The 25,114-nt window shown below is 41.2% G+C and overlaps 1 protein-coding gene across 1 annotated transcript in view; it reads left to right on the top strand.

Annotated features, from left to right (window-relative positions):
* Positions 1 to 214: 214 nt before the first annotated feature.
* The window catches only part of PLAA (phospholipase A2 activating protein), a 31,077-nt gene continuing 6,177 nt past the window's right edge, over positions 215 to 25,114 (top strand). Inside the window, exons 1-11 of the mRNA XM_075279323.1 lie at positions 215 to 395; positions 4,705 to 4,898; positions 7,070 to 7,170; positions 9,152 to 9,272; positions 12,024 to 12,191; positions 12,838 to 12,973; positions 13,960 to 14,129; positions 16,692 to 16,849; positions 18,924 to 19,143; positions 20,217 to 20,279; positions 24,801 to 24,869. Coding sequence (XP_075135424.1) covers positions 247 to 395; positions 4,705 to 4,898; positions 7,070 to 7,170; positions 9,152 to 9,272; positions 12,024 to 12,191; positions 12,838 to 12,973; positions 13,960 to 14,129; positions 16,692 to 16,849; positions 18,924 to 19,143; positions 20,217 to 20,279; positions 24,801 to 24,869 — 1,549 coding nt within the window. The 5' untranslated portion in view covers positions 215 to 246. The remainder of the gene's footprint in view (positions 396 to 4,704; positions 4,899 to 7,069; positions 7,171 to 9,151; positions 9,273 to 12,023; positions 12,192 to 12,837; positions 12,974 to 13,959; positions 14,130 to 16,691; positions 16,850 to 18,923; positions 19,144 to 20,216; positions 20,280 to 24,800; positions 24,870 to 25,114) is intronic.

Consider the following 25,114-nt stretch of genomic DNA (forward strand, 5'->3'; position numbering starts at 1 on the left):
AGTACATAGAAGGCACAGAGTCTCCATATCACTTATGCGAACCACCGGCCAGCCTCCAATACATAGAAGGGATAATGTCTCCCTCACTCAGCATATCACTTGTGCGAACCACCGGTCAGCCACTGTGCCACCTGCAGCCTGCCCTTCCCACCAAGAGGGCAGAGTCTCTGCCGTCACTTCCTATGGTGTCCCAAGATTTGTGCTCCGCCGCATCATTTCCGTGCTGTGTGCGGCTGTTGCTGTGTCATGGCGGAGGCCGGGTGTTACCGGCTGCGCTGCTCTGTCCCCGGGCATGAACTGGATGTCCGTGGCTTGGCTCAATGTCCCGTGTCGCCGGGTGAGGGGTTCGTGTCCGTATCACGTGACAGGAGCGCGCGCCTTTGGGTGCCGGACAGGTGAGATACCCTGGGGAGACGAAGTAAGCTGGGATAAGTGTCCTGTTAGCTAGGGCCAGTGTATGCTAGGACTCCTACCCGGAAGCCATGGCGATGGTTACCCCCCTAGTTTAACATGAACCTACAGTGAGTTCACCTTTTCAGAATGTACCCCACATAGTGAAGGTAGCACTGACTCACAATGCACAGCCCTCACAGTATACAGCCCATAGTGAATGAACCTTCTGACAGTATACAGCCCATAGTGAATGAACCTTCTGACAGTATACAGCCCATAGTGAATGAACCTTCTGACAGTATACAGTCCATAGTGAATGAACCTTCTCACAGTATACAGTCCATAGTGAATGAACCTTCTCACAGTATACAGTCCATAGTGAATGAACCTTCTCACAGTATACAGCCCATAGTGAATGAACCTTCTGACAGTATACAGTCCATAGTGAATGAACCTTCTGACAGTATACAGTCCATAGTGAATGAACCTTCTGACAGTATACAGCCCATAGTGAATGAACCTTCTGACAGTATACAGCCCATAGTGAATGAACCTTCTGACAGTATACAGCCCATAGTGAATGAACCTTCTGACAGTATACAGTCCATAGTGAATGAACCTTCTCACAGTATACAGTCCATAGTGAATGAACCTTCTCACAGTATATAGCCCATAGTGAATGAACCTTATCACAGCATACAGCCCATAGTGAATGAACCTTATCACAGTATACACCACATAGTGAGGGTAGCACTGTCTCACAGTATACATCCTATAGTGAATGAACCTTCTCACAGTATACAGCCCATAGTGAATGAACCATCTGACAGTATACAGCCCATAGTGAATGAACCTTATCACAGTATACACCACATAGTGAGGGTAGCACTGTCTCACAGTATACATCCTATAGTGAATGAATCTTCTCACAATATACACCTCCTAGTGAATGAACCTTCTCACAGTATACACCCCATAGTGAATGAACCTTCTCACAGTATACAGCCCATAGTAAATGAACATTTTGACAGTATACAGTCCATAGTGAATGAACCTTATCACAGTATACACCACATAGTGAGGGTAGCACTGTCTCACAATATACATCCCATAGTGAATGAACCTTATCACAGTATACAGCCCATAGTGAATGAACCTTCTCACAGTATACAGTCCATAGTGAATGAACCTTCTCACAGTTTACAGCCCATAGTGAATGAACCTTCTCACAGTATACAGTCCATAGTGAATGAACCTTATCACAGTATACATCACATAGTGAGGGTAGCACTGTCTCACAATATACATCCCATAGTGAATGAACCTTCACATAGTATACACCACCTAGTGAAAGAATCTTCTCTCAATATACACCCCATAGTGAATGAACCTTATCACAGTATACAGTCCATAGTGAATGAACCTTCTCACAGTTTACAGCCCATAGTGAATGAACCTTCTCACAGTATACAGCCCATAGTGAATGAACATTCTCACAGTATACAGCCCATAGTGAATGAACATTCTCACAGTATACAGCCCATAGTGAATGAACATTCTCACAGTATACAGCCCATAGTGAATGAACCTTCACACAGTATACACCCCCCAGTGAATGATCTTTCTCACAATATACAGCCCATAGTGAATGAACCTTCTCACAGTATACACCCCATAGTCAATTCATCTACTTGCAATATACACCTGTAGTGAATGCACCTCCTTACAGTGAATGTACCTAACAGTATACATCTTACATTGTGCTTCCTTAATGTGTACAGCTCACAGTGACTGAACCTCCTTGCACATTGGGGTACATTTATCAGTACTTTCTTAACCCTTAAGTACTATCATGGTGTCTATCATAATGATATGTGTATGGTAGACACCATGATAGTATTTAAGGGTTAAACTACAAATCCCATCCTTAGTTTTAGACATATTTATGAATCTGTCGTACGGACCTTCATAAATATGGAGTGCTTCTAGATGCTCCAAAATTCTTAGAGTATGTTCACTCGGCGTTTTTTGCAGGCGGATTTTGACGCCTAATCAGGAACGGGATGCAGCGACGGAATGCCGACGCTGCATCGGCATCCCGTTGTGGCTAGCCGTGCGAAAAGTTCACATGGCGGAAAAGGTTTCCGCCACCTTTTCCTCCGTATGAACATACCCTTACTCACCATCAGACAAATATTTGGTGCAGAAATGAAGACAAATATAACACTTAAAAACGTGGACAAAATCTGTAGACAAAAATCTGAACTTGCAGGCTGTAAGGAACAAATATTTCGCGCACCCAACAAAAAAGACCCTACAATTCTTGGCATAACTTAAGCAGACACAACTTTTCTCACTTATTGAGGAGACAAATATGTGGCGTACGAAGTAAATTGTCATAAATTCTTTACACCATTTTAAACTTGGTCTACTTTGTACAGGAAATCTGCGTCATATTTGTTCTTTTCTCTGTTTCATAAATGTGTCGTAATGTGAGACACTTCTAGCTCACGCCCATTCTGTTCTGAACCACGCCCATTTTGAGGCCTTTTGGGGCACATTTATTAATCCAAATCTAACACTTTTCTGTCTACATTTGTGCCAAAACTCATAGTGCACAGCATTTACTGCATACTTATGAACAGGGTGCACCAGAAAGAACAGAAAAATACGAAAGGCTCGACACTTTTGAAAAATGTGCACCAGAATGGGCGTGGTTCAGAACAGAATGGGCGTGGTTTATAAAGTGTTTAACTTTAAGACCAAAAAGCCCTCAAAATGGGCGTGGTTCAGAACAGAATGGGCATGAGCTAGAATTGTCTCACATTACAACTAGAGATGAGCGAGTACTATTCGAAACTGCAGTTTGGAATAGCACGCTCCCATAAGAATGAATGGGAGCGGCCGGCATGCGCAGGGGGTTAAGCGGCAGGATGCCCGTGCCGGCACGCAGTACTCGCTCATCTCTAATTATGACGCATTTATGAAACAGAAGAGAACGAATATGACGCAGATTTCCTGTACAAAGTAGACCAAGTTTAAAATGGTGTAAATAATTTACAACAATTTACTTTGTGCGCCAAAAATTCCTGTTGTACGCCACATATTTGTCTCAATAAGCGAGGAATGATTTGTGTCTGCTTATGGTCTCTTGTACCAAATACTTGTCTCATGGTGAGACAGAAAAGTGTCGGACTTGGATTGATAAATGTGCCCCAGTGTGCTTCTTTAATTGGGTGTAAATGCGGTGCATCTTTAGCACCCAATCATTTCCTGTGCCAAAGATGCACAACATGTTTCTTCCATGTCCTATTTGTAACTTTTTATGAAAATGGACAGAAACCAAGGTGGATGGAGGTGTTTGACCCTGTGTGAGCTGGATCTAGCGGTCTGTACACTAAGCTGGAAGATGGACTACTAGCATTACATGACAGTGATCTATAATGCTAAGAGTCCCTGTCTTTCTGGTACGTACTTTCCTGCGCTATAACCATTACCGTAATCACTACAGAACAGTATGTAGCGGAATGGCCTAGCATCATAGATCACTGGCATAATATACAAGCAGGTAAATCCTCCTCACATATGGACTGAGTCTCACATGCGAGACTTTGTCATGAGCTGGTATGAGTTATACCTGAAATCTGTGCCAGTTCTTAACTGATGTAGATATCAATTCTGACACATGAATTATTAATAGGCTGTATTGTCTTAATAATTCATCCGTATTGTGTGACAATCGGGGACTTGATTAGAACCTACACCTCTGCCTAGGTCATCTGCAGGACCTCTTCAGATCTAACATTGATGTCCTGTTGATATCCTAAGCGTAGGACATCTATTTCTGAATTTCCGATCACTCCTTTAATAAAGTCCCTCAGCTGTGCTCAATAGTATAAACCTCACATCGAATGTGTTCTTTAATATAGGCTAAAAGTGTGTCTGTGTGCAGTTTTTATAAAATAATGCCACGTTTCTGGGATTTTTATCTATTTTATTTATTACTTTTTTCATAAATGCTGCAGCAGCTAAAAATTGTGGCTTTTTTGTAACTCTAAAGCACTGCTCAAAAAAAACAACAAAAAAGCCCGAAAAAGTGTGTGAAGGAAGTGAGTATGCACAGTTTATACCAGATTTATTACCTAGCATAGATGAAATGCTGCAAATCTATGCTTTCCTGATGGATAGGCAGGTGAACATGCACCGAATTTCTGATCAATAGTGTGACCTCTAATCAATTTAAATGCCAGTTGTAATGAATGTAAAAAAGCGAAGTTTCAGAAATGACTAATATGTAATGTATATTTTTAGTACCAGCACAGGTTTCGTTGAACTGAATCATATGAAGGGACACTCCAACTTTGTCTCTTGTGTATGCTATATCCCGTCAAGTGATACCTACCCACGAGGGCTGATTGCCACCGGTGGAAATGACCATAACATCTGTGTGTTCAGCCTAAATAGTCCAAACCCTCTGTATGTTCTAAAAGGCCACAAGAATACTGGTAAGTTATAGGAAATCACTGCGTATACATTAACAAAATACAGTGACCTCACTTGCAGTTAAACTGAGAGAACACAGAAGCACGTGTATTTATGTTCTATGCTAGTGTGGTTATGGTGAAGTTCTCTGCCACACCATGCTGTACTGTTTGAATAAGCCTCTATCAAGAAATATGGTTCTTAGAGTGTATTTATATGGTGTGGTTTTGATGGTGTCTTGAATACTGGACTGCAAATTGCAGTATTTCTGTGTAAGCTGTTAAAAAGTGAAAATTACAGTAAAACCCTGCGATTTTTGGAGCGCAATTCTGAGCTAATTGGCAAAAAACATGGCACAAGCACAGGTGTCACTACACCGTTAAGAGCTGATAATCTTTAAAGAGTACCTTCAATTCTAAAACAACTTTTTATAAATTTAGTATATGTAATATCTATCTATCTATCCGTCTATTTATCTATCATACATAGCATCTATCTGTCTAGCTACCTATCTATCTATCTATCTATCTATCTTTTATTTATTTTTTTAAGAAAATGCTTCCTTTTCCACATGTCAAGCTGAGTTATTTCTCACACTAGGTTCACACTACTGTTCAGGCTTCAGTTCTGCTTGTGGACCCAAAAGACAGATACCCTATCCATCTAAAAAGCGGTTACACTTGGAAACCCACAAACCCCTTTATAGACGTTAATGGGATCCATCGGGTTACCACCTTGCTGGAGTTTTCTCTCCGCCAATTTTAAGTGGAATGTAGAACAGAGTCTTATACGAAGACTCAGACGGTAGTGTGAACCTAGCATACCATAGAGGGGGTTGCTGGCAAAGGCACACATGCCATAGCGGCTAAACCCTAGCAATGAATGAGGTAACGCTTTTAACTCTACTATATCTAATAAAATAAGGCTCTCCTTCAAAGAAGTCAATGAATCAATGACTAGATGACATCAGCTCTCTCCTCAACCTTCTCTCTCTGTAGACTTCTGCAAGTGAGGCTGGATGAATGTATTATTAGAGATAAGAGTCTGAGTGAAGAGAATGAGGAGGAAAACTGATAAGTGGAAAAGGAAACAGATATATTATAAAGTGTCTTATATTCATCTGTACCATTCATTTATGAAAAGTTGTTAAATATTATAATTGTAGGTATGTTTTAATTGTACATATGTACTAGTATTATTGTCAGGGTAACAGGTCTTTTGATATACTCAAATCATTACCTGTTAGTGGAAGTTTAATAATTATAAACATAATGACTTAGCACCATGTCCCATCCCAAGATTTTGCTGTTCAACGATGATCAAAGCCACCCAACTGATCATAAAGTGATGGTATATCATAGTGATATGCTATCACTTTATAAAATGTGTGTAACTCTTTAAAGGGGACCTTTCACATCCTCATAGATGCGCAACATTATTTACCGCTAAAAAGCCAACCGTGCGCTAAGTTCCCAGTATGTGCCCTGGTGCAGGAGATATCAGTGCCGTTAATTTCGGCACCAATGTCTCCCCATTGTCAGAAAGACGAGCCTTACAACTCAGCGTCATCGCACATCTGACCATATAATAATCACTCCCATATAAGAGGTAAGTGTGGGTGGTTTCAAGCATCAAGGAGATCACGTGTTGTTGTGGCGTTTTTTTTCCTGGCTGAACTTCTTACAGGGAGGGGTAATGAGCTTATAAACGAAACATCACAGCTGTGGTTACAAAACCTGAAAATAAATCAGATAAATGTTGTCAATTTAACCAGAATATGTATTAGGAAGCCTTCACACGGAGTAAACGCTCCGCTCATTCTGAACGTAAACTCGTTCAGAGTGAGCGGCGTTAAAACAGATCCCATTGATTTCTATGGGTGCCGGCATGTGCGCGCTCCCCATTGAAGTCAATGGGAGGCTTTTTTACCTATTGCTTTCAATGTGATACGCACATATGCCGGCACCCATAGAAATCAATGGGATCTGTTTTAACGCCGCTCATTCTGAGAGAGTTTACGTTAAGAATGAGCGAAGCCTTTACTCCGTGTGAAGGCTCCCTTAAGAAGTTTTTTTATATTGATGCATCCTGTTATTTGGCTCATGTTTTTTAAAAACTGGATAACTCCCTCCAATCTTGAAGGTTAGGTCAAGGTTAATGGCTGTGCTAAAAATATATACTGTATCTTTTCCAGTATGCAGTCTTTCTTCAGGAAAGTTTGGCACCCTTCTAAGTGGATCATGGGATACAACTGGAAAAGTGTGGCTAAATGATAAATGCATGATGACCTTACAGGTGAGAGTTAAATTGACTGTTCTATGGGTGAAATCAGAATGTGTGTGATTTGTTAGTATCAGGTATGTCTCTATATGTTGCACTGATTGGATCTTCAATCCATTTGAACTATTAGCGCTCATTCGTCAATTACACGGTGGCTCAGTGGTTAGTCTTGCAGCGCAGGAGTCTTTGGTTCGAATCCTGCCAAGGACAACATCTTGCAGGAATCTGTATGTTCTCTTCATGTTTGCATGGGTTTCCTTTGGGTCCTCTTGTTTCCTGGCATACTCCAAAGACGTATTAATAAGGAATGTAGCTTGTGAGCCCTATACAGAACAGTGACTGACAATGTCTGTAAAGAGCTGTGGAATATGGTGATGCTAAATAAATACATATATTGTGGGCAATTTATTAAAGAAAAGCCCAATTGCAAAGTCTAATAATGTACTCTATTCAATATCAAAAGCAGAAAATCCAAATGGAATAGATTCTTATGAAAAAAATATATAAAATGTAACTTTTAATAAATAACATTAAAAAATAGTCCTGCTATAAGATCAAAAAACCCAACATGGACCGGTAGATATTAACATAAAGGTAAAGTGATAATATATCCATAAGGCAAGGGACAGCGGCCTCCAAGAAAATTAAACCAGACCTACTCACCACTTAAAGAGGACCTTTCACCATTTTGCCCACAGGCAGTTCTATATACTGCCGGAAAGCTGACAGTGCGCTGAATTCAGCGCACTGTCGGCTTTCCCGATGTGGGCCCAGAGACGTCCTTCTTCACAGCACAGCCAATCGCGCTGTGCTGTGAGAGCCGGGAGGAACGCCCCCCTCCCTCTGCTCGCAGTACTCGTCCATAGACGAGCATTATCAGGAGGGGAGGGGGGAGTTCCTCCCGACTCTCACAGTACAGCGCGATTGGCTGTGCTGTGAAGAAGGACGTCTCTGGCTAACTGTCAGAAACGCCCTTCTGACCATAGAAGAGCTACGGTACCGGACCGTAAGCTTTTCACACGGGGCACAGATTGGGAAAGCCGGCAGTGTGCTGAATTCAGCACACTGTCAGCTTTCCGGCAGTATATAGAACTGCATGTGGGCAAAATGGTGAAAGGTCCTCTTTAAGATGAAGCTGGATAAATAAGAGGACGTATAATGTGTTTTAACAACCGGACCAAAAGTGGGAGAAGCCTCAAAATAATGATAGGCTATACAATACTAGGACAGTAAGGATAAAGAAGTACAAAAATATGCTAGACAGGGTGCAATTCTGAATATGATCCTACAGGCCTAGCTCAGGGACATTGCTCTAGTAGCAGAATGCCCTGACAGGAACCTGTCCAAGACTTTGCCTTGATTTAAACTCTGCTAGAATGACTGATGCAGGTTGAACCCCCTCTGCCTGCATTCTCTCTAATGTTATAGCTATATTCTGTCATGTATGTTTACTTTTCTAATGGAAGAAAAACTAATACCTGCGGGACTTTCTCTTGTTTACCTATGACGGAGGAGCGCAATGGACTAAGATGAAGGTAGTGTGAAACTACCCGAATATGTATTTGTGACATTACTACAATAGGGGAAGGAGCCATGCTTTCTAAGCGTTCAGTCGTAAAAAGACTGTTGGTTTTTTTTGTTTATTTTTTTTAAATTATGAGTCAAATGCTCACACTAGAGATTGAGTTTGCCTTCCGCGGGTCCACTTGGGGACCTGAAAAACGGAAACCCTGTCCTCATAAAAAGTGGTTATCTGCAGAAAACCTTGGACCCAATAGACTATAATTGGCTCCACCCAGTTTCTGCCTGAAATCGGCAGAGAAACAATACCTGAGTGACCATAGACTGAGGAAGATATAAGACTTGAGAATAAAACAAATAATATGCATTTGTGTATGTGTCATTTGACAGCATGCTTTTGCTCATGCACTCACCTTATTATGCAATGCTTAGTCAAAGGCTTCACTTTTTCTCCACACTTTTTCTTTCCTTGTAGGGACACACTGCTGCTGTTTGGGCTGTGAAGATTTTGCCTGAACAAGGTTTAATGTTGACTGGATCAGCTGATAAGTCCATCAAACTGTGGAAAGCAGGGCGGTGTGAGAGGACCTTTCTAGGTTTGTTAAATAGTCTTTGTTGCTAACAGTTCACATTTGTTGGTTTTACACGGACTCTTAACATTGTGTGCTGTTCCATTGATTCTGGCACAGCTGGAATTTTTCTACTCCCCACCATTCCTGAACAATCACTGTCGTAGTTTTAGTAATGGCCTGATATGCCATTTATTCTCTTCTCTTGACTGTCAGCTGGGCAGTAGAAACAGGCAAGAGGGTGTGATTCTGAGCTCTTACACTACTTGACTCTGATTGGACAGTGTCTGAATCACACCCCTTTGCGTGTCGTTGCTGCAGAGAGCCTAATTAACATATGAGACACTGGCATTAAACACACCTCACACGGCAGAGACTTCGGAAGTAGCAGCACTGGACCATGATGGGAGACACCAGAGCACCAGGGACAGGTGAGTATGGGTTATTTTGTTCACATTCCCCAGCCTCCTTGCAATAAATTGCTTATCCTGGACAACCCCTTTAACTGCAGTGATTGCTCAGGGTGGATGGGGACTAGAGATACAACTGTGTCAAAATTAGTAGAGCGTCATTTATTAAAGGATGCAGAGTACGGAGGCTTATGTCGGTAGTGAGGTGAGAATAGCCTTGCCTCTACAATACTGAGCTGGTGAGGATGTAAGGAGGGGACATGTTTGTTAGTTAAATCCACATATAATTAGATAAATGTGTGAGGGGAGGGGGGTATTATATGCATAATTGTATATATTTAAATGGGATACAGTAACATTGATACATGACTTATTTAATGTACTGTTTGGATAATTCATAGATAGATAAATAATTAGAATGAAAGCGGCCGAATTCTTGAGACATTCAAAGCTTCTCCTGTCATTCTTGCACAGTAACCTGAAGTGAAAATGGAATATACAACCACTGGTGTTACCATCATGTTCAGGGCTGAGTCCCTTAAGCAGGTGACACTCCTTAGGTGTTAATTTATTTAACTAAGTAATTGCACTGAGAGCTTATGACTAGAGAGAAGGATTGTCTGTTTCACAGCTAGGATACAGAAGACATTAAAGAAAAGGAAGAATTAATAAAACTTCACTCTCGACATATGACTGAACTATAGACTGTAGAGGGTTGGTAGCATATTCCTCTATTTGTGGTGAGAAGTAAAGTTTTCCACTGAAAATAGTAAAAAGGGCCATATGACCTCTATATAACTAGAAAAGGGAACGAAATAGTAAAGGCTGTTACGAGCAGGATATGTAAGAGAGTACAACCCAGTGAAAACTGCAACTATGTATCCCTACAGCAATATGTTTATGGTTCATTCATGTTAAAAAGTATCACATTGCTGTTAATAATAAATCCGACACATCTTTTATTATTTGTTTATGCTCATAGAGAAAATAAACAATAGCCAATACCTTAGTCTGGTCACAAGGGAATATGGGAACAGCTGTTCTCGCTTTCTATTCTGTTTTTATAACTCTAATTTACCTCTGTGGTAGTTTAAGTTTGTCTGCTTTCATAGCTCCCGGCCAAGTGGATGGAATAACATGCCCTGTAGAGCCGAGATGAAAATACTGCTTTAATAACTTACATGTCAGTGTGTTAAATAATGGTAACGTGATTCACTTTATTTAAAGGGGTATTCCCATCTCACGGATCCTATCTATACTGGTAGCTTATGTAAATTGAAGACTTTTCCTAAATGTATGGCTTTAAAAATTCTGCTTTGTTTTCCTGCTATGTGAACCTATTCTTCCGATTGTTTACACAGCGTTGCTGTAACCACGGACCTATAGGACAAGTGACATCACTTTCTCACTGCTCTTCCCGGCTGGACAATGGTTCAGCTAATTGCAGTTTGCTGATAAAGCCCAGTCAGTTATCTCTCTACATAAACACATAGATAACACTGAGCCTGTTCTGTACAAGGATCTGCATCTTATCTGATCTATATAAGTGTTCTGTTTCCTGTTCAGCAAGATGGAGGAGGAGGAGAGAAATACAGGAAGTGAGAAGAACAGACTGCAGGCAAAGCGGCTAAAGTACTGAGATGGGAAATCTCCTTTTAAGGAGAGCTATACAAATAGCATAGCATATTTACGTATGATGATTCTATAACTATGGTACTACAGAAACACTGCAGCTCTGCTGTGCTACACTACTTCCATAGCTACAGTTCTCCTGTATGGGAATTATGGAAAAAGTGTAGATCAGTATTTCCCGCTTGTTTCTGCAAGTCCCAATCTGATGTTCAGGATGTAAAAGCAGTTCTAGCCATCTCAGCAACGATGATTTAACAAAGTTTTAATGAGGCTGTCCTCATCTTACACTAAAAGCCGTCACCAGATGGTTTTATGGGGTTGTGTTCTCAAGTTTACCGTTTAAAGGATACTGCTACCTCCCTCAAACATATTCAGCAGTCGCCGCCATGTTCCAGAGCACATTACAGTGATAAACATCTTATTTTTGTTATGTATGACACTTTTGTAGATTTAACAAGTTTTAATTGATATGCAAATGAGGCAGTTGGTTAACTGAGGACGGGGCTTCAGCTCCCTGGAGTACTGCTCTTGCCACTGCTATGACATCACCTATCTTACTAAAGCAGCAACAACTGCACTCCAGGATGGTGGTTACAGCTGAATACTCTTGAAGGAGGTGGTAGACTTCCTTTTACATCAGTTGCTCTAAAGAGTAACATAGCAGTGGCATTTCTATTTTAGAAGAAAAAAATCTTACATAATGCTTTTTAGAGAATAACATTATTTGTGTTTACAGGGCATGAGGATTGTGTTCGAGGCCTGGCAACATTGAATGAGGCTGAATTTCTCTCTTGCTCCAATGATGCCAGTATAAGAAGATGGCTTATTACCGGAGAGTGTCTGCAGATCTACTATGGCCATACCAATTATATTTATAGCATATGTCTTTTTCCAAACTCTCAAGGTACAAAAATTGTCAGTGTGCTAAGAGCAGTGGCACTTATCCGCCCTTTGTTGTAGATCAAGGTTTACCTTCAGAGTTGTGCTGTCCTTGTCTTTAACGTGAACTTCACATTTCACAACTTGTTGTGCAATTGTCATTTTGGATAGCCATGTTGCTGAGTTAGTCGTACAGCACAAGAAACCTATCCAGCAAAGCTGTTATTAGTCATACGGAGAGACTTCTGGTATCACATAGTTGCATAACAAACAGGACCCCTTGATCTGCCTGCTGCATCTCCTACCATTGTTGTAAACTGGACGTACACTTTATTTAAAGTTACTATTATTGCCACTCATGGTATGAAAGGTTACCACTGATTCTGAATGAAAATCATGTGGTGCAGTATAGACTTTCTTTTTACATTCTAGGACCTGCTTCATAATTTGCAGTTCTTCAATTTGGGCTGGGCGCACAGTCTGGTCATGTGCATTACAATTTAGCAGTGGGCTATGGGCGGTCCGGAAGTGGTTAAGCTTTACTTTTCTCAGAACAACTCCTTTAAGATGACAAAAATGAATATTGTAATGTGTAAAACTGAATATAAAAACTGTATGTTTTTCTAAAGAATATGAAAAAGTGATATTACAACATATTTTATTATTTTTAGATTTTGTGACCACAGGGGAGGACAGATCATTGCGGATCTGGAGAAAAGGACAGTGTGCTCAGACAATTCGTCTACCTGCACAGTCTGTGTGGTGCTGCTGTGTTTTGGAGAATGAAGATATTATTGTAGGAGCAAGGTACATATGATATATATATATATATATATATATATATATATATATATATATATATATATATATATATTACAAATTCTACAAAAGCAATAACAATGTGTAGCTCACAGCTTGAATTAGTTGTCCTAGATTAAGGGGGTTGTATCACTATTGACACTTGTGACCTATAGTGTTAATTGGTGGGACATGTCAGATTGGTGGAATGGATAGGCATATCTTTTGCAGTCCATTCAAGTTCATGGGACTATCAGATTTAGCTGAGAAATATTACTTGACTATTTTTGGGTGTTCTATCAATGTGAATGGAGCCCAGTGGACATGCATGCCTGTCTTCCCATTCAAGCAAGGAGTTACAGGACCCTTGCTCTGTAGATGCAGATACAGTCTGAGCCTTTTCTCTCTTTGGCGAATAGGAGAGAAGTGTCAGTAGTGGTACAAACACTGTGAGGTTACCAGCTTTATAGTTGTAAAGTTGACGTGCATGTTCAGATCACTCTGTAAAGGAGCATGAAACTTCTCCCTTTGCATCAGCACAGTTTGTGTTTTTATTAAAATGAATTACTTTTTCTATTCTAGGATATTAAAGGGTTAAAACGGCACATATTGTAATAAAATCTGTAATCCAGAAAAGTGAGAAATATTTTCATGAACACAATATATGTATAATTCTACAGATGTTATGTGCCACCTATGTGCTTATAAAACATTTAGCATATTGGTAATTTAGTAAGTATTGCAAGTCAGCAGTCTGGCTGCCCTGGAAGGAGACTGCACAGCGTTGACCATATGGTTGTGGCACTCTCCTCTAACAGGGAGGAGTGAATGTGTCAGCATGAGTAGTTTCTCAGTAAATACACACACAGGTGCTGTGATGCTGACTTGTCCATATGGAAAATATTTGGAAATATTTCTGTTGTATGTTGGTATCGGGGAAGCAATGGTGCTTTTGGCCTGCAGACTTTAAATTTGCTCTTCTTCCATAATTTTAGTGATGGCATTATCCGAGTGTTCACAGAGTCCCAGGAACGCATGGCCAGTGCTGAAGAAATCCAGGCCTTTGAGGTTGAACTGTCCCAAGCAGTTATTGATCCTAAAACTGGTGACCTGGGTGACATTAAAATAGAGGATCTTCCTGGAAAAGATCATCTCAGTGAACCAGGTAAATTTACGAAGTATATCAACCAAAGGAAACATGAGAGAAATGCAAAAATATATATAAAAATATGAAAAATATTTATTGATAATCAAATAATTGAAAAATCACAGGGAGACGTGCAAAAATAACTCACTAAAAATGGTGAGCAGAAACATAAATCAACCCCACTCAGCAAAGTGCAGTGCAGCTCCTAGTCATTGATATATACTAACTAGAGTGTCTCTGAGACAAAGCATATAACACTCCACCCAGGGAACATAGCAGCTAGCCAACTAGACAGTTAAATAGCAACATCATATAACAAAAATTACATACTCAGAGACATAGTAAAATAGTGAGCAACGGAGTCCACTGCACAGCGCCGATGGGAGTAAACTGCCAACGCCTGACGCGCATTTCTCCTAGGATGGCTTCATCAGGAGGCAAAACTGTACAGGCGTCGGCAACCCCTGGCACGCGTGCCGCTATTGGCACGCGTGGCATATCTGACTGGCACAGCAGACAAGGAGCTGCAGCAGCGGAGCTTCCCCTCAGTGCTCTCAGGACACTCCCCCTGCCCACCAATGAGAGGAGAGAAGTGAGCTCGGGGCGGAGCTTATCCCCACAGAGATTGAGGGTTGCTGGTTGTTATGTCTATTCTATAGTATATTTCTTACAGTTTGTAAAGTAAAGATAGGCAGTTCTAGGGAAAGTGTAGGTGGTGAGTTGATGGGATGCCAGAGCATGATGAATTTGTAGATATTTAAAAAAGTCTGTTTGATATATGAAACTTCGAAGTTAGGGTTGCAAATGGAACTAGGGAACTGCATTCCAGTATATCAGATAAATTCCGAATTCCTTTGTCTTCCCATGTGGAGAGGTCAAGATCAGGGACAATAGTATAAAGATAACGTATTGGCAGGGAAGTCACTGGTATTGTATCTATCTCTGGAGTCATTTTAGAATAAGTTACCCACGCATTATATGTAGCTTTGACACTATATAGGGTAGGGGAAGCAGGTTTAGCATGAGGTAGGTTATCCACTTCATTCTTTGGGGTTAGAAGGCGGATGGTATGTCCACGAACATAGAAATCCTCGATCTGTGACCGTCTATTCTTGGGTTGACGCCACCAAGACTTAGCTTGATCTAATAAGGATGCTATCTGATACTTACGTATATCGGGCAGCCCCATGCCTCCGACCTTCCGGGACGTAGTCATAGTGTGAACATTAATTCTGGGTTTTTTATAGCTCCAGATAAAATTGTTTAGTGCTTTTTGGATATTGTTAAAGAAGGAAATAGGGATGTGTATTGGAAGTGTTCTGAGCTGATACAGAATTATAGGGAGAACTAAGAATCCATTGTTGTCTTGAAGCTTTCTGTGTGAATGTAATGATGATATACGGAAGTGATTACGATATTTCAGCTAAAGGGGAAGGTTATTGAGTGAGTGAGAACTAGAAGTCTAAAGATGGCTGCTGAGGGTGTAGTGGGCTATCTAGAGAAACAAGGAGGGGAGGGGTGAGAGAAAAAGGGAGGGGGAGTGAGTCAGCTCTGACTGCAGACCAAGAAATCATGAGAGTTGTAGGAAAAGCACAGAACATGAAGATGCAAAAAGTAAACAAATGCAAAGGATGCCAGGGACTCCCAAAGAACCCAGAAATAACGCAAAACATTGCTGAAGGTATTTGGGTGCACTTATTAACCTATTAATAGCACTAACAGGCATTTTTTGAAGATGTATTTTCTGGCCAGAAAACCCCTTTAATAAATGGTGGTAAAGCATGCATGTCATTTTCTTCAAGCAAATTACACCAGAACTCTGGTGCATTTTCAATAGTAAGTCTAATCCTTTGTGTTTGCTCTTCATACAGCATTCTGAATTCTCATTGGACAACAATCAGCTGTTATTTTTTTGTTGTGTGTTTTATGGACTGACACCTGAAAACTTCACCTTCTCATATTTCCCACAATTATAGCACATGTAACTATTGCACTTAAAGAGGATTTTAAAGTATACCTTAAAGAGGACCTTTCACCATTTTGCCCACAGGCAGTTCTATATACTGCCGGAAAGCTGACCGTGCGCTGAGTTCAGCGCACTGTCGGCTTTCCCGATCTGGGCCCGGTGTGAAGAGCTTACGGTCCCGGTACCGTAGCTCTTCTATGGTCAGAAGGGCGTTTCTGACAGCCAGAGACATCCTTCTTCACAGCACAGCCAATCGCGCTGTGCTGTGAGAGCCGGGAGGAACTCCCCCCTCCCTGATAATGCTCGTCTATGGACGAGTACTGCGAGCAGATGGAGGGGGCGTTCCTCCCGGCTCTTACAGCACAGCGCGATTGGCTGTGCTGTGAAGAAGGACGTCTCTGGCTAACTGTCAGAAACGCCCTTCTGACCATAGAAGAACTACGGTACCGGACCATAAGCTCTTCACATCGGGCCCACATCGGGAAAGCCAACAGTGCGCTGAACTCAGCGCACTGTCAGCTTTCCGGCAGTATATAGAACTGCCTGTGGGCAAAATGGTGAAAGGTCCTCTTTAAGGTATACTTTAAAATCATTCTTTCTTGTCACATGTACAGGCACAAAAGAAGGACAGACTCGTTTGGTAAATGTTGATGGCAAAGTGGAAGCTTACCAGTGGAGTGCAAGTGAAGGACGCTGGATCAAGATCGGTGATGTGGTTGGCTCTTCTGGAGCCACTCAGCAAACATCTGGAAAGGTTTTATTTGAAGGAAAAGTACGTAGATACTACTTATCGTTATTTTATATAAATTAAAAGGGGAAACCAGGTAAAATAATTCTTATGATATTTAATACACACGTGGGAAAATCACAATGGGTAAACTTGTACTGTTGGGCATTCACTTCTTGTGTTTTAGAAATGGGGCAAATTCATTAATATTGTCTAAAAGTAAGACAATGGAAAATTAGAAAGTGTATATTGCTGATTGACAAATCTCCTTGTCTCTCCTTTTGGAGTGACATTATCCCCATAATCTGGTCTCTCAGCCTCTCACTTCTACCAAGTCAGTTCTCTCTACGCTGCACTGACGAGGTCCAACCAGACCGAAACGGCCGTCCGTAGCTGAGAAACTGACTTGGTAAAAATCCCACATTATGCAGTAAAGGCTTCTGGGAAAGTCGGGCATGATGTTCAGGGTGCTTCCTATAGAGGGCAGCATAACAGAGGCACTATCTCCCTATTTACATCTTGGGAGACAGATTTACATATTCCTCCCATGATCCCTTACAGTGGAGCGACTATGGCTGTATAAGTCTCCACACACCTAATAGGCGGTCTCTCCTTATGGAGTGACATTATCTCCATAATCTGACAAATCTCAAGCATCTTTAGACTGTCTAATGTAAATGGGGTTGTCCAGGAAAAAATGTTTTCTTTGAGGGGAAGGAGGGGGCGTACTCGTGACGGAAGTCCTCGCCACACATGTCTGCTGAGGCCAATCAGCAACCTAAGGAAAGGAACCGGGATGTCAACCATATATGTCATCTGTGACATCATGGTTCCTTTCCTTATGTCATTTATTGGTCACGTTATTTCCTGGATAACCCTTTAAGGTTTTGACACGTTACTCTTCTTGGACTTTGAACAAACAAGTGTGCCAAAATTTAAGACTTGACCCCTTTATGGAAAGCTGCAAACATTTTCCAATATGCCCCATTCTCTTGTCCAGCAAGGCACAGAAAGTGTATATAACTGTTAATAAATAGAGTATAAGGCATGTAGTACAGTTTTTTTTTAAGCATAGATTATGGCAGAAATTTAGTACGTATATAATAGTAAATCTGCTCCAAGGTCTCTCTAGTTAAACTATTCATACATTGTCAATAGTTATTCATTCCATATTCATGCTTGGTTCGACTGAGTCTGCATATGTCCTACATAGGGAAAGGAGTGTAAAGGGCCTGTTAGACAGCCAGATTATAAGGCCAGTTATCATAAACAATAATTCATAAAAACATTGTCACCAATAACTGGCCCGCTGAAGGATGAGGACACATGTTAGGGGTAATCCTGTATAACCAAAAAGCTATTAAAGGGAGAACAAACAATAATCAACAAATGTTTAGCAGCGTAAAGGAAAACGCAGATGTCACAGATTAGCATGGGAACCATTGTGTGTCTTCACCCTGTTGGTGGTCTTCACAACTATTTGTTGGTTGATGGCGGTGTAAACAATCCAGATTTTTAGCAGCACATTACCCTTTGTTAACTGGGATGTGCTGCTGATCTTTTAGTTCAGCCGAATAGGGGAGGAATAATCTCAGTGACTGATAACCTGATGCGAATGTACCTTGTACTTCTTGTTTATTGTCAATCCGTGCTTCTTCGCAGCCTGCATCAGATGCTGATGCCAAGCATTGGCATTGACTTGCATTGCCTCTTGTAAGAACAAAGGAAAGTATGTCCAAAATGTTCAGCTTGCTCAATCCCTTCCTTCAGTATAATCTGCGGAGTGCATGTCGACTCATCCTCACACATTGGTGGATTTGGACAACCATTAGTATTCCTGTAATAGACATGTCTGGGCACTACTACATGGTTTAGGTATTCCAGTTCAGCCCAGTAACCCTCAGCGAGTCATTTTGATTGGATTTCCTCTTAGGGCTTTAAGTAGAGTACATGTATAGTATACAAATTTGCACTAAATCTTCCTATACCAGTATATCATGCAATAATACCTCTTTAATTTATTTGTTTTACAGAAATGTTTTCTTTATGCTGCAGTTTCAGATGGTATAATATACTGTTAGATATACTAAACAAAATCTGTGTCTTCCTCTCATTATAGGAGTACGACTATGTGTTCACAATTGATGTGAATGAAAGTGGACCTTCCTTCAAACTACCATATAATGTTGCAGAGGATCCATGGCTTGTAGCGCACAATTTCCTCCAGAGGAATGATCTAAACCCTATGTTCTTGGATCAAGTAGCAAAATTCATTATTGACAACACTGGTGGACAGACTATAACTGCTACAAATTCTGGATTTGCTGATCCATTTACTGGTAAATTTCAATGAAATACTCTAAATAATCTTGCACTGTTCATATGCAAGGTGACTCAAAAGTGCAGAATATGGAAGTTTCCCTGAATGGTCCTTGTGTAGACAGGGCTGACCATGCATGCATTCATGGTTACTTTCAGAGCTCTGTGCTCTGACACTAATCCTTTATATTGTGGATAGGGGTTATGTGTCTTTAGTGGTACAAACCCTTTGAAGGTGCTCTATCATTCAGAAAATGGATTTTGAGCTAAGCATATGCTTGAATAGCCTTTAAAAAGGCTATTCAGGTGCTGCCTCCAGTTCTTTCAAAGACACCCCCTGTTTTTAGTAACAATTGGTAAAAACGATATGCTATTGAGACTCACCGATTACCCTGGGTGTTCCCCAGGGCCAGCGATCACCCCCGAGTTATACTTCAGTAACGCCCCTCTATGGCTTATGCTCCATTATGCCCTTCTCCTCCACACTTGCTGTACCACCTACATCCTCTGTTTTCTCGCTCCTGGCGTTTCAAATCCTGTGCATGCACAGTAACCCTCCGTTCTGAGCACTACTGAGCATGCCCGAGAGCTATTTTTTTGTAGCTACCTATAGAACTGAACATACTGCTCAGTATGCTGTTCTATAGCGAGCTACACCAAAATGCCACTCAGGCATGCGCAGTAGCTGAGTCACTGCGCCTGCACGTGATTTGAAGCACCAGGAGCGAGACAACAGAGGGTGTAGACGGTACAGCAAGTGTGGAGGAAGAGGATATAACCTAGCACAAGCCACGGAGGGTCGTTACTGAGGTATGACGCAGAGGGTGCTCGCTGGCCCTGGAGAACGCCCAGGGTGCTCCGTGAGCCTTGTTAGCATGTCGTTTTTACCGACTTTTGCTAAAAAGTGTGTGTGGGGGGGCAGTCTTTAGAAGAACTGGAGGCAGCACCTGAATAGGCCAGTACTTTCCTAATCCTAATGATATATAAATTAGTTGATCAAAAGTAATGCTCGTAAGTTTTACTTTTCCTAATATTTCAACTGCAGAGAAGTAGTTTTATAACGTCCCGTTCATCCTTTATTTATCCTTTATAGGTGGGGGCCGTTATATCCCTGGAGGTTCCTCCTCCAATCCTTCTGGCGCAGATCCATTCACAGGCAAGTTTAATTAACTTTTCTTTTTTTTTTTTTTAATAACATTTTATTTTTGAAAATGAAATACTGATCGAATAAAGATGACATTGATATACATATTGATCAGTACAGAAATATGCAACGCATAGCATGTCAATGTGAACCATATGGCATCTGGTTGCATCCGCCTATTGGAATATTAAAACATCTGAGCCTACAAATGTGTTAGCATCCCTTTTCCCACCCCATCTCCTCCCCTCTTGTAGATAGCTGGAACTGATCTCCAATTATATCTTTGATGTATTGTATTGTTTTATTTGTCAGAGATAGTTGTTATATGGCCAGGCCATAGTGGTTATAGTTTCGTATATTACATATTACAAAGGTTGTGACCTCTGCCAAGCTGCAGGCGCGATGGCGTCATTCATCAGCGCCTGCCTTGAGATAAAAGAAAGAGTTTGCCCTGCTGCTCTTTGTGAGAGTGCAGGTAAGTACAGGAGCATATTATACTGTGTGGGGGCCACTGTGGTGTATATTGCACTGTGTGGGGCCACTGTGGTGTATATTGTACTGTGTGGGGCCACTGTGGTGCATATTGTACTGTGTGGGGGCCACTGTGGTGCAGATTAGACTTTGTTGGGGCCACCGTGGAGCCGATTGGACTGTGTGGGAGTCCTTCACTATTTGTATCACACAGTATCTGTTCTATAGCAAACCTGTGATATTATTAAAGGGATTCTGTCATTAGAATCCCTTTTTTCAGGCCTACCACATCGGAATAGCCTTAAGAAAGGCTATTCTTCCCCTACTTTTAGAACTCTTCTCCAAGCAGCGTTCCAGTGATATTTCCAGTTTTCACTGTATACAAAGAGTCTCTAGACAGTACTGGGGCAGTTCCACTGCGCTCAAACATCACTGGTGGCATCTCCTGTGCTGCCTGCAGACTCTCCAGCGACACCCTCCATCTTCTTCTCGAGATCACCTCTTCTCTGCATCTTCAACCGAAAGCGCCGACTGCGCGTGTGCGGCGGCCATTTTCCTGTGGCCAAACGGACAATTGGATAACAGGTGACAGGTGAGTATGCTTTTTTTTTTTTTAATTATTTTCACTGCCCACAGTTGACTTAAAAGTTAAAGGGGTTGTACAATTTTGCCTGAACAACCCCTTTAAGATTAGATTGCCGTGTTTGCACTATGTGATAAATTAATTGGTTTTGGGTTGCAGTTTGGGCATTCCGTCTCTAAAAGGCTTGCCATCACTGGCATAGAGCATTACAGCTCCTGAAACAAAAGGATGAAACCGTAGGGTACCAGGTATATTCTATGTAAGAGAGGGCCCCATAAGAGTAACTTGTCAATTGCCCTTGCTGATAAAGGTGCATGAATCAGTCCACTGAGGTGGCAACATGGTGGCTCACTGGTTAGCACTGCAGCCATGCAGCGCTGGAGTCCTGGGTTCGAATCCTGCCAAGGACAACATCTGCAAGAAGTTTGTATGTTCTCCCCGTGTTTTTCCTCTGTGGATTTCCTCCCATACTCCAAAGACATACTGATAGGAGAAAAATGCACAAAAATGTACATTGTGAGCCCTATATGGGGCTCATAATCTACATAAGAGAGAAATAATAATAATAATAAAAATTTTTTTTAAAAAATCAGTCCACTAAGCTGGGGTTAGGGGGGTCTCCAGACAGTCATAAACATAAGGTTGGAGCATTCAATGAAGCATATATGAAAGAGAGTGAAACTCTATCGGTAGCCCAATCTTTCAAAACTAGTTGGGGTAATTTCAGGGTTAAGTGGGGTGAGTGATCTGAAAAAGTGATAGACTTGAGGAACTGATAGTGAAGTGGGGGGGGGGTGCTGATGAATCTTTAGTGAAGACCCACTTGTCGCAGAGAAAATTGTTGAGAAACCTGAACCTGGCGTGTCTCCATCAAACGAGAGACACGAGGTATTTTATAAGTTTTGGGGTCATTATGGTGTAGTTCCATTTAAAATGGGTATCTAAGGGGCTGCATATGTCTGAAAGCCAAAATTTAAGGTTACCAATTTTTGCGTGGTGGAAGGGACTTTACAGTGCAATATTTCTGCACTGTAATCCTGCAAACTACGAAATATTGAGATTCTGGGAGGTTTGTAATAAGGGTTTTTTTTTTGTTTTTTTTTCTTTTATAGTAAGCAATATATCATCAGCAAACAGGTTGGTCTTATACTCGGCAATATCAGAGTGAGAGCAGATGGCAATAGCTAAACGCCCTATGGCAAAGACGTATGATGCTGGCGATAAAGGACAAACCTACCTACGACAAATTTGAATAGGCTGTGGGGAATCAGTTGGGCATTTCAGATAAGCTATGGGATCACAGTAAAGTGCTCGAAGGGCCCATTGGAAGTGGCCAGTTATGTCCATAACTTCAAATTGTGAACGAAGTAGTGCCACAGTAGACTGTATTTTCATGCCTTTATGCCTTTTCAATATCTAGGGCCAGAAGAGAAACTGGTTTCCGATTGAAATTAGCGCAATAAATAAAATTACATTGTTTGCTGACATTAACTGAGGCTTGTCTACCTGGAATAAAGCCCACTTGGTCAGAGTGTATGAGGGATGGGAATAGGACGTTTAAAGGGATTCTATCATTAGAAACCCTTTTTACAATATTATATAAAGGATCCCACTCGAAGCAACTTGGTTTTCTTTGTATTTGCGTTTATTCACAATAAAGTGTATACTACTTGGTGTTAAATAACAAATGTAGGACAAGGAAGACGTCCAAAGGAAAGGTGTTAGAACCTCAATGATTACCTGTAACTGTAAGGCAGTTGGGTACATGTGTCGGGGAATGCGACAAATATAGGCAATAGCTATGCAAATGCTTTAAAGCTGAGGCCCGCTGGTTATTGGTGGCAAAGCATGGATGATGCTGGTTGCCTAGGATAGGGATCTGTAAGAGTGGATGGCTGCACGTCCTATCTCATTGGTGGTGACCATCCATTGAGGTTCTAACACCTTTCCTTTGGACGTCTTCCTTGTCCTACATTTGTCAAACGACTAACTACTGAGTCTGATGAAGGCCGGTCAGGCCGAAAACGTTCATTTATTTAACACCAAGTAGTATACACTTTATTGTGAATAAACGCAAATACAAAGAAAACCAAGTTGCTTCGAGTGGGATCCTTTATATAATGGAGTACGGACTGGGACCCTATCCCACACACGAATTCACCCAATTCCATCACACCTTCTGGTTTAAGTGTTACCCCTTTTTACAATAAATACACAAAGGAATAGCCTTAAGAAAGGCTATTCTTCTTTTACCTTTATTATTTTGATTCGCATCGCCATTCCTGAGGAATTCTTCTTTCTTCCTTATGCTAATGAGCTTTCTCGCCACACTGGGGGTGCTGCTTGACAACTCTCCAGCGATGGCCTGTCTTCTTCACCGCCTCCGCCTTCTTCTCTCGCATTCCCTCTTCTCTGGTTCTAAAAGCGCCTACTGCGTATGTCCGTCGGACGTTTTCCTGTGGGCCAAATGGGATGAGTAGACAGATGGTCTCCCAATGGCAGGATACTGCTGTGAAAAGAAGTTTGAAGGAGACACAGTGCTCAAACCGCTCTGAGATCTTGGAGATCATGACGTCCTCTTTGTTTCCAAATTGAAAAACTAACAACAAACTATTTATTTATTTTTCACATGAGCTGTATATGACCAGCTTATACTGTATATAATAAACATGAAGGTATACAAAGGATAAAGACATCATAAATACATGAATTAAAGTCTCTTATTTTGATGGCTAATTTTCAGATGATAGCGGTAGAATAATGCAGTAAACAATAGATTTGTACCAAAGGAAAGGTTCTAGCAAATAGTCCTAAAATCTTTCATCTTTAGCTACTTCCTCATGTGCCACTGGCAATATATAGGGCTTGTTGTAAGTTGTCATTTCCCAGGAGGGCTCCGAATCCTTTTGAAGAAAGAGGACAGTAGACGGTAGGCTGATGAGGCCTCTCAGGAATAGGAAATTGCAAGAAACTGGTGATCAGGCAGCAACCATATATCAAAGCATCTCCGGCTTCAAAGAAACCAATTTAGTTCATATTGTGAAAGGTTGCTGTAGGTTAAACTCCAGTTGGCTCTCAGGTAACTTCTTTCCATCGTCTTATTTTTGACTTTGTTGTAGGTTTTTTTTTTTTTCCTTCTTACAGAATGTGAGCTTACAGCACCTGGAGCTTGTTGTCATTATAGTAATGACAGTGGAATTGTCTCCATTGGGTCCTGAAAATTACAGTAATTCTGTTTAACAGGCATAGCATCTAGATATGGAATTTGACCAGTGAGCAGTAATAAGTCTTCACTAAACAGAAAAGATTGGTTACTGTGCCTTATGTTACACAAAATGGCATCTGTGGGTTTCCATCAGATGCAGGAACAGAAACCCTTGCTTGTTATGATAACAGTTATACTTAGAAGAGCTCAGTATTATTTGTCTTGTAATTAAATACAATTTATAGTAAGTTTTGTGTGACATTTTCTTCTATAGGTGGCAGTCGATACATGCCTGGCTTATCTTCAGATATTCCTGCTGCAGCGGCAGGAGATCCATTTACAGGTAACAATTTGTAAAATATCTTTAAGGAATATACCATCATGACAAGCCCTTTCCGTACTTCATAGAGGCGAGAGCTGCAACGTGTATGGGCCTTAAAGAGGAGCTGTTAGCTCTTCTTTAGTGAAAAAAGAAATCTTGTACCATTTTCCCGGAACTCCCCTGTGTACTGCAAGGGGAGAAAGCTGCTGCCCGGCTTCTCGGGCAGCAGCTTATGGCTTCATTCACATGATTCACACCCATGAACA

Source organism: Leptodactylus fuscus, chromosome 1, assembly GCF_031893055.1.
Source record: "Leptodactylus fuscus isolate aLepFus1 chromosome 1, aLepFus1.hap2, whole genome shotgun sequence".
In the NCBI taxonomy this organism is placed as follows: domain Eukaryota; kingdom Metazoa; phylum Chordata; class Amphibia; order Anura; family Leptodactylidae; genus Leptodactylus; species Leptodactylus fuscus.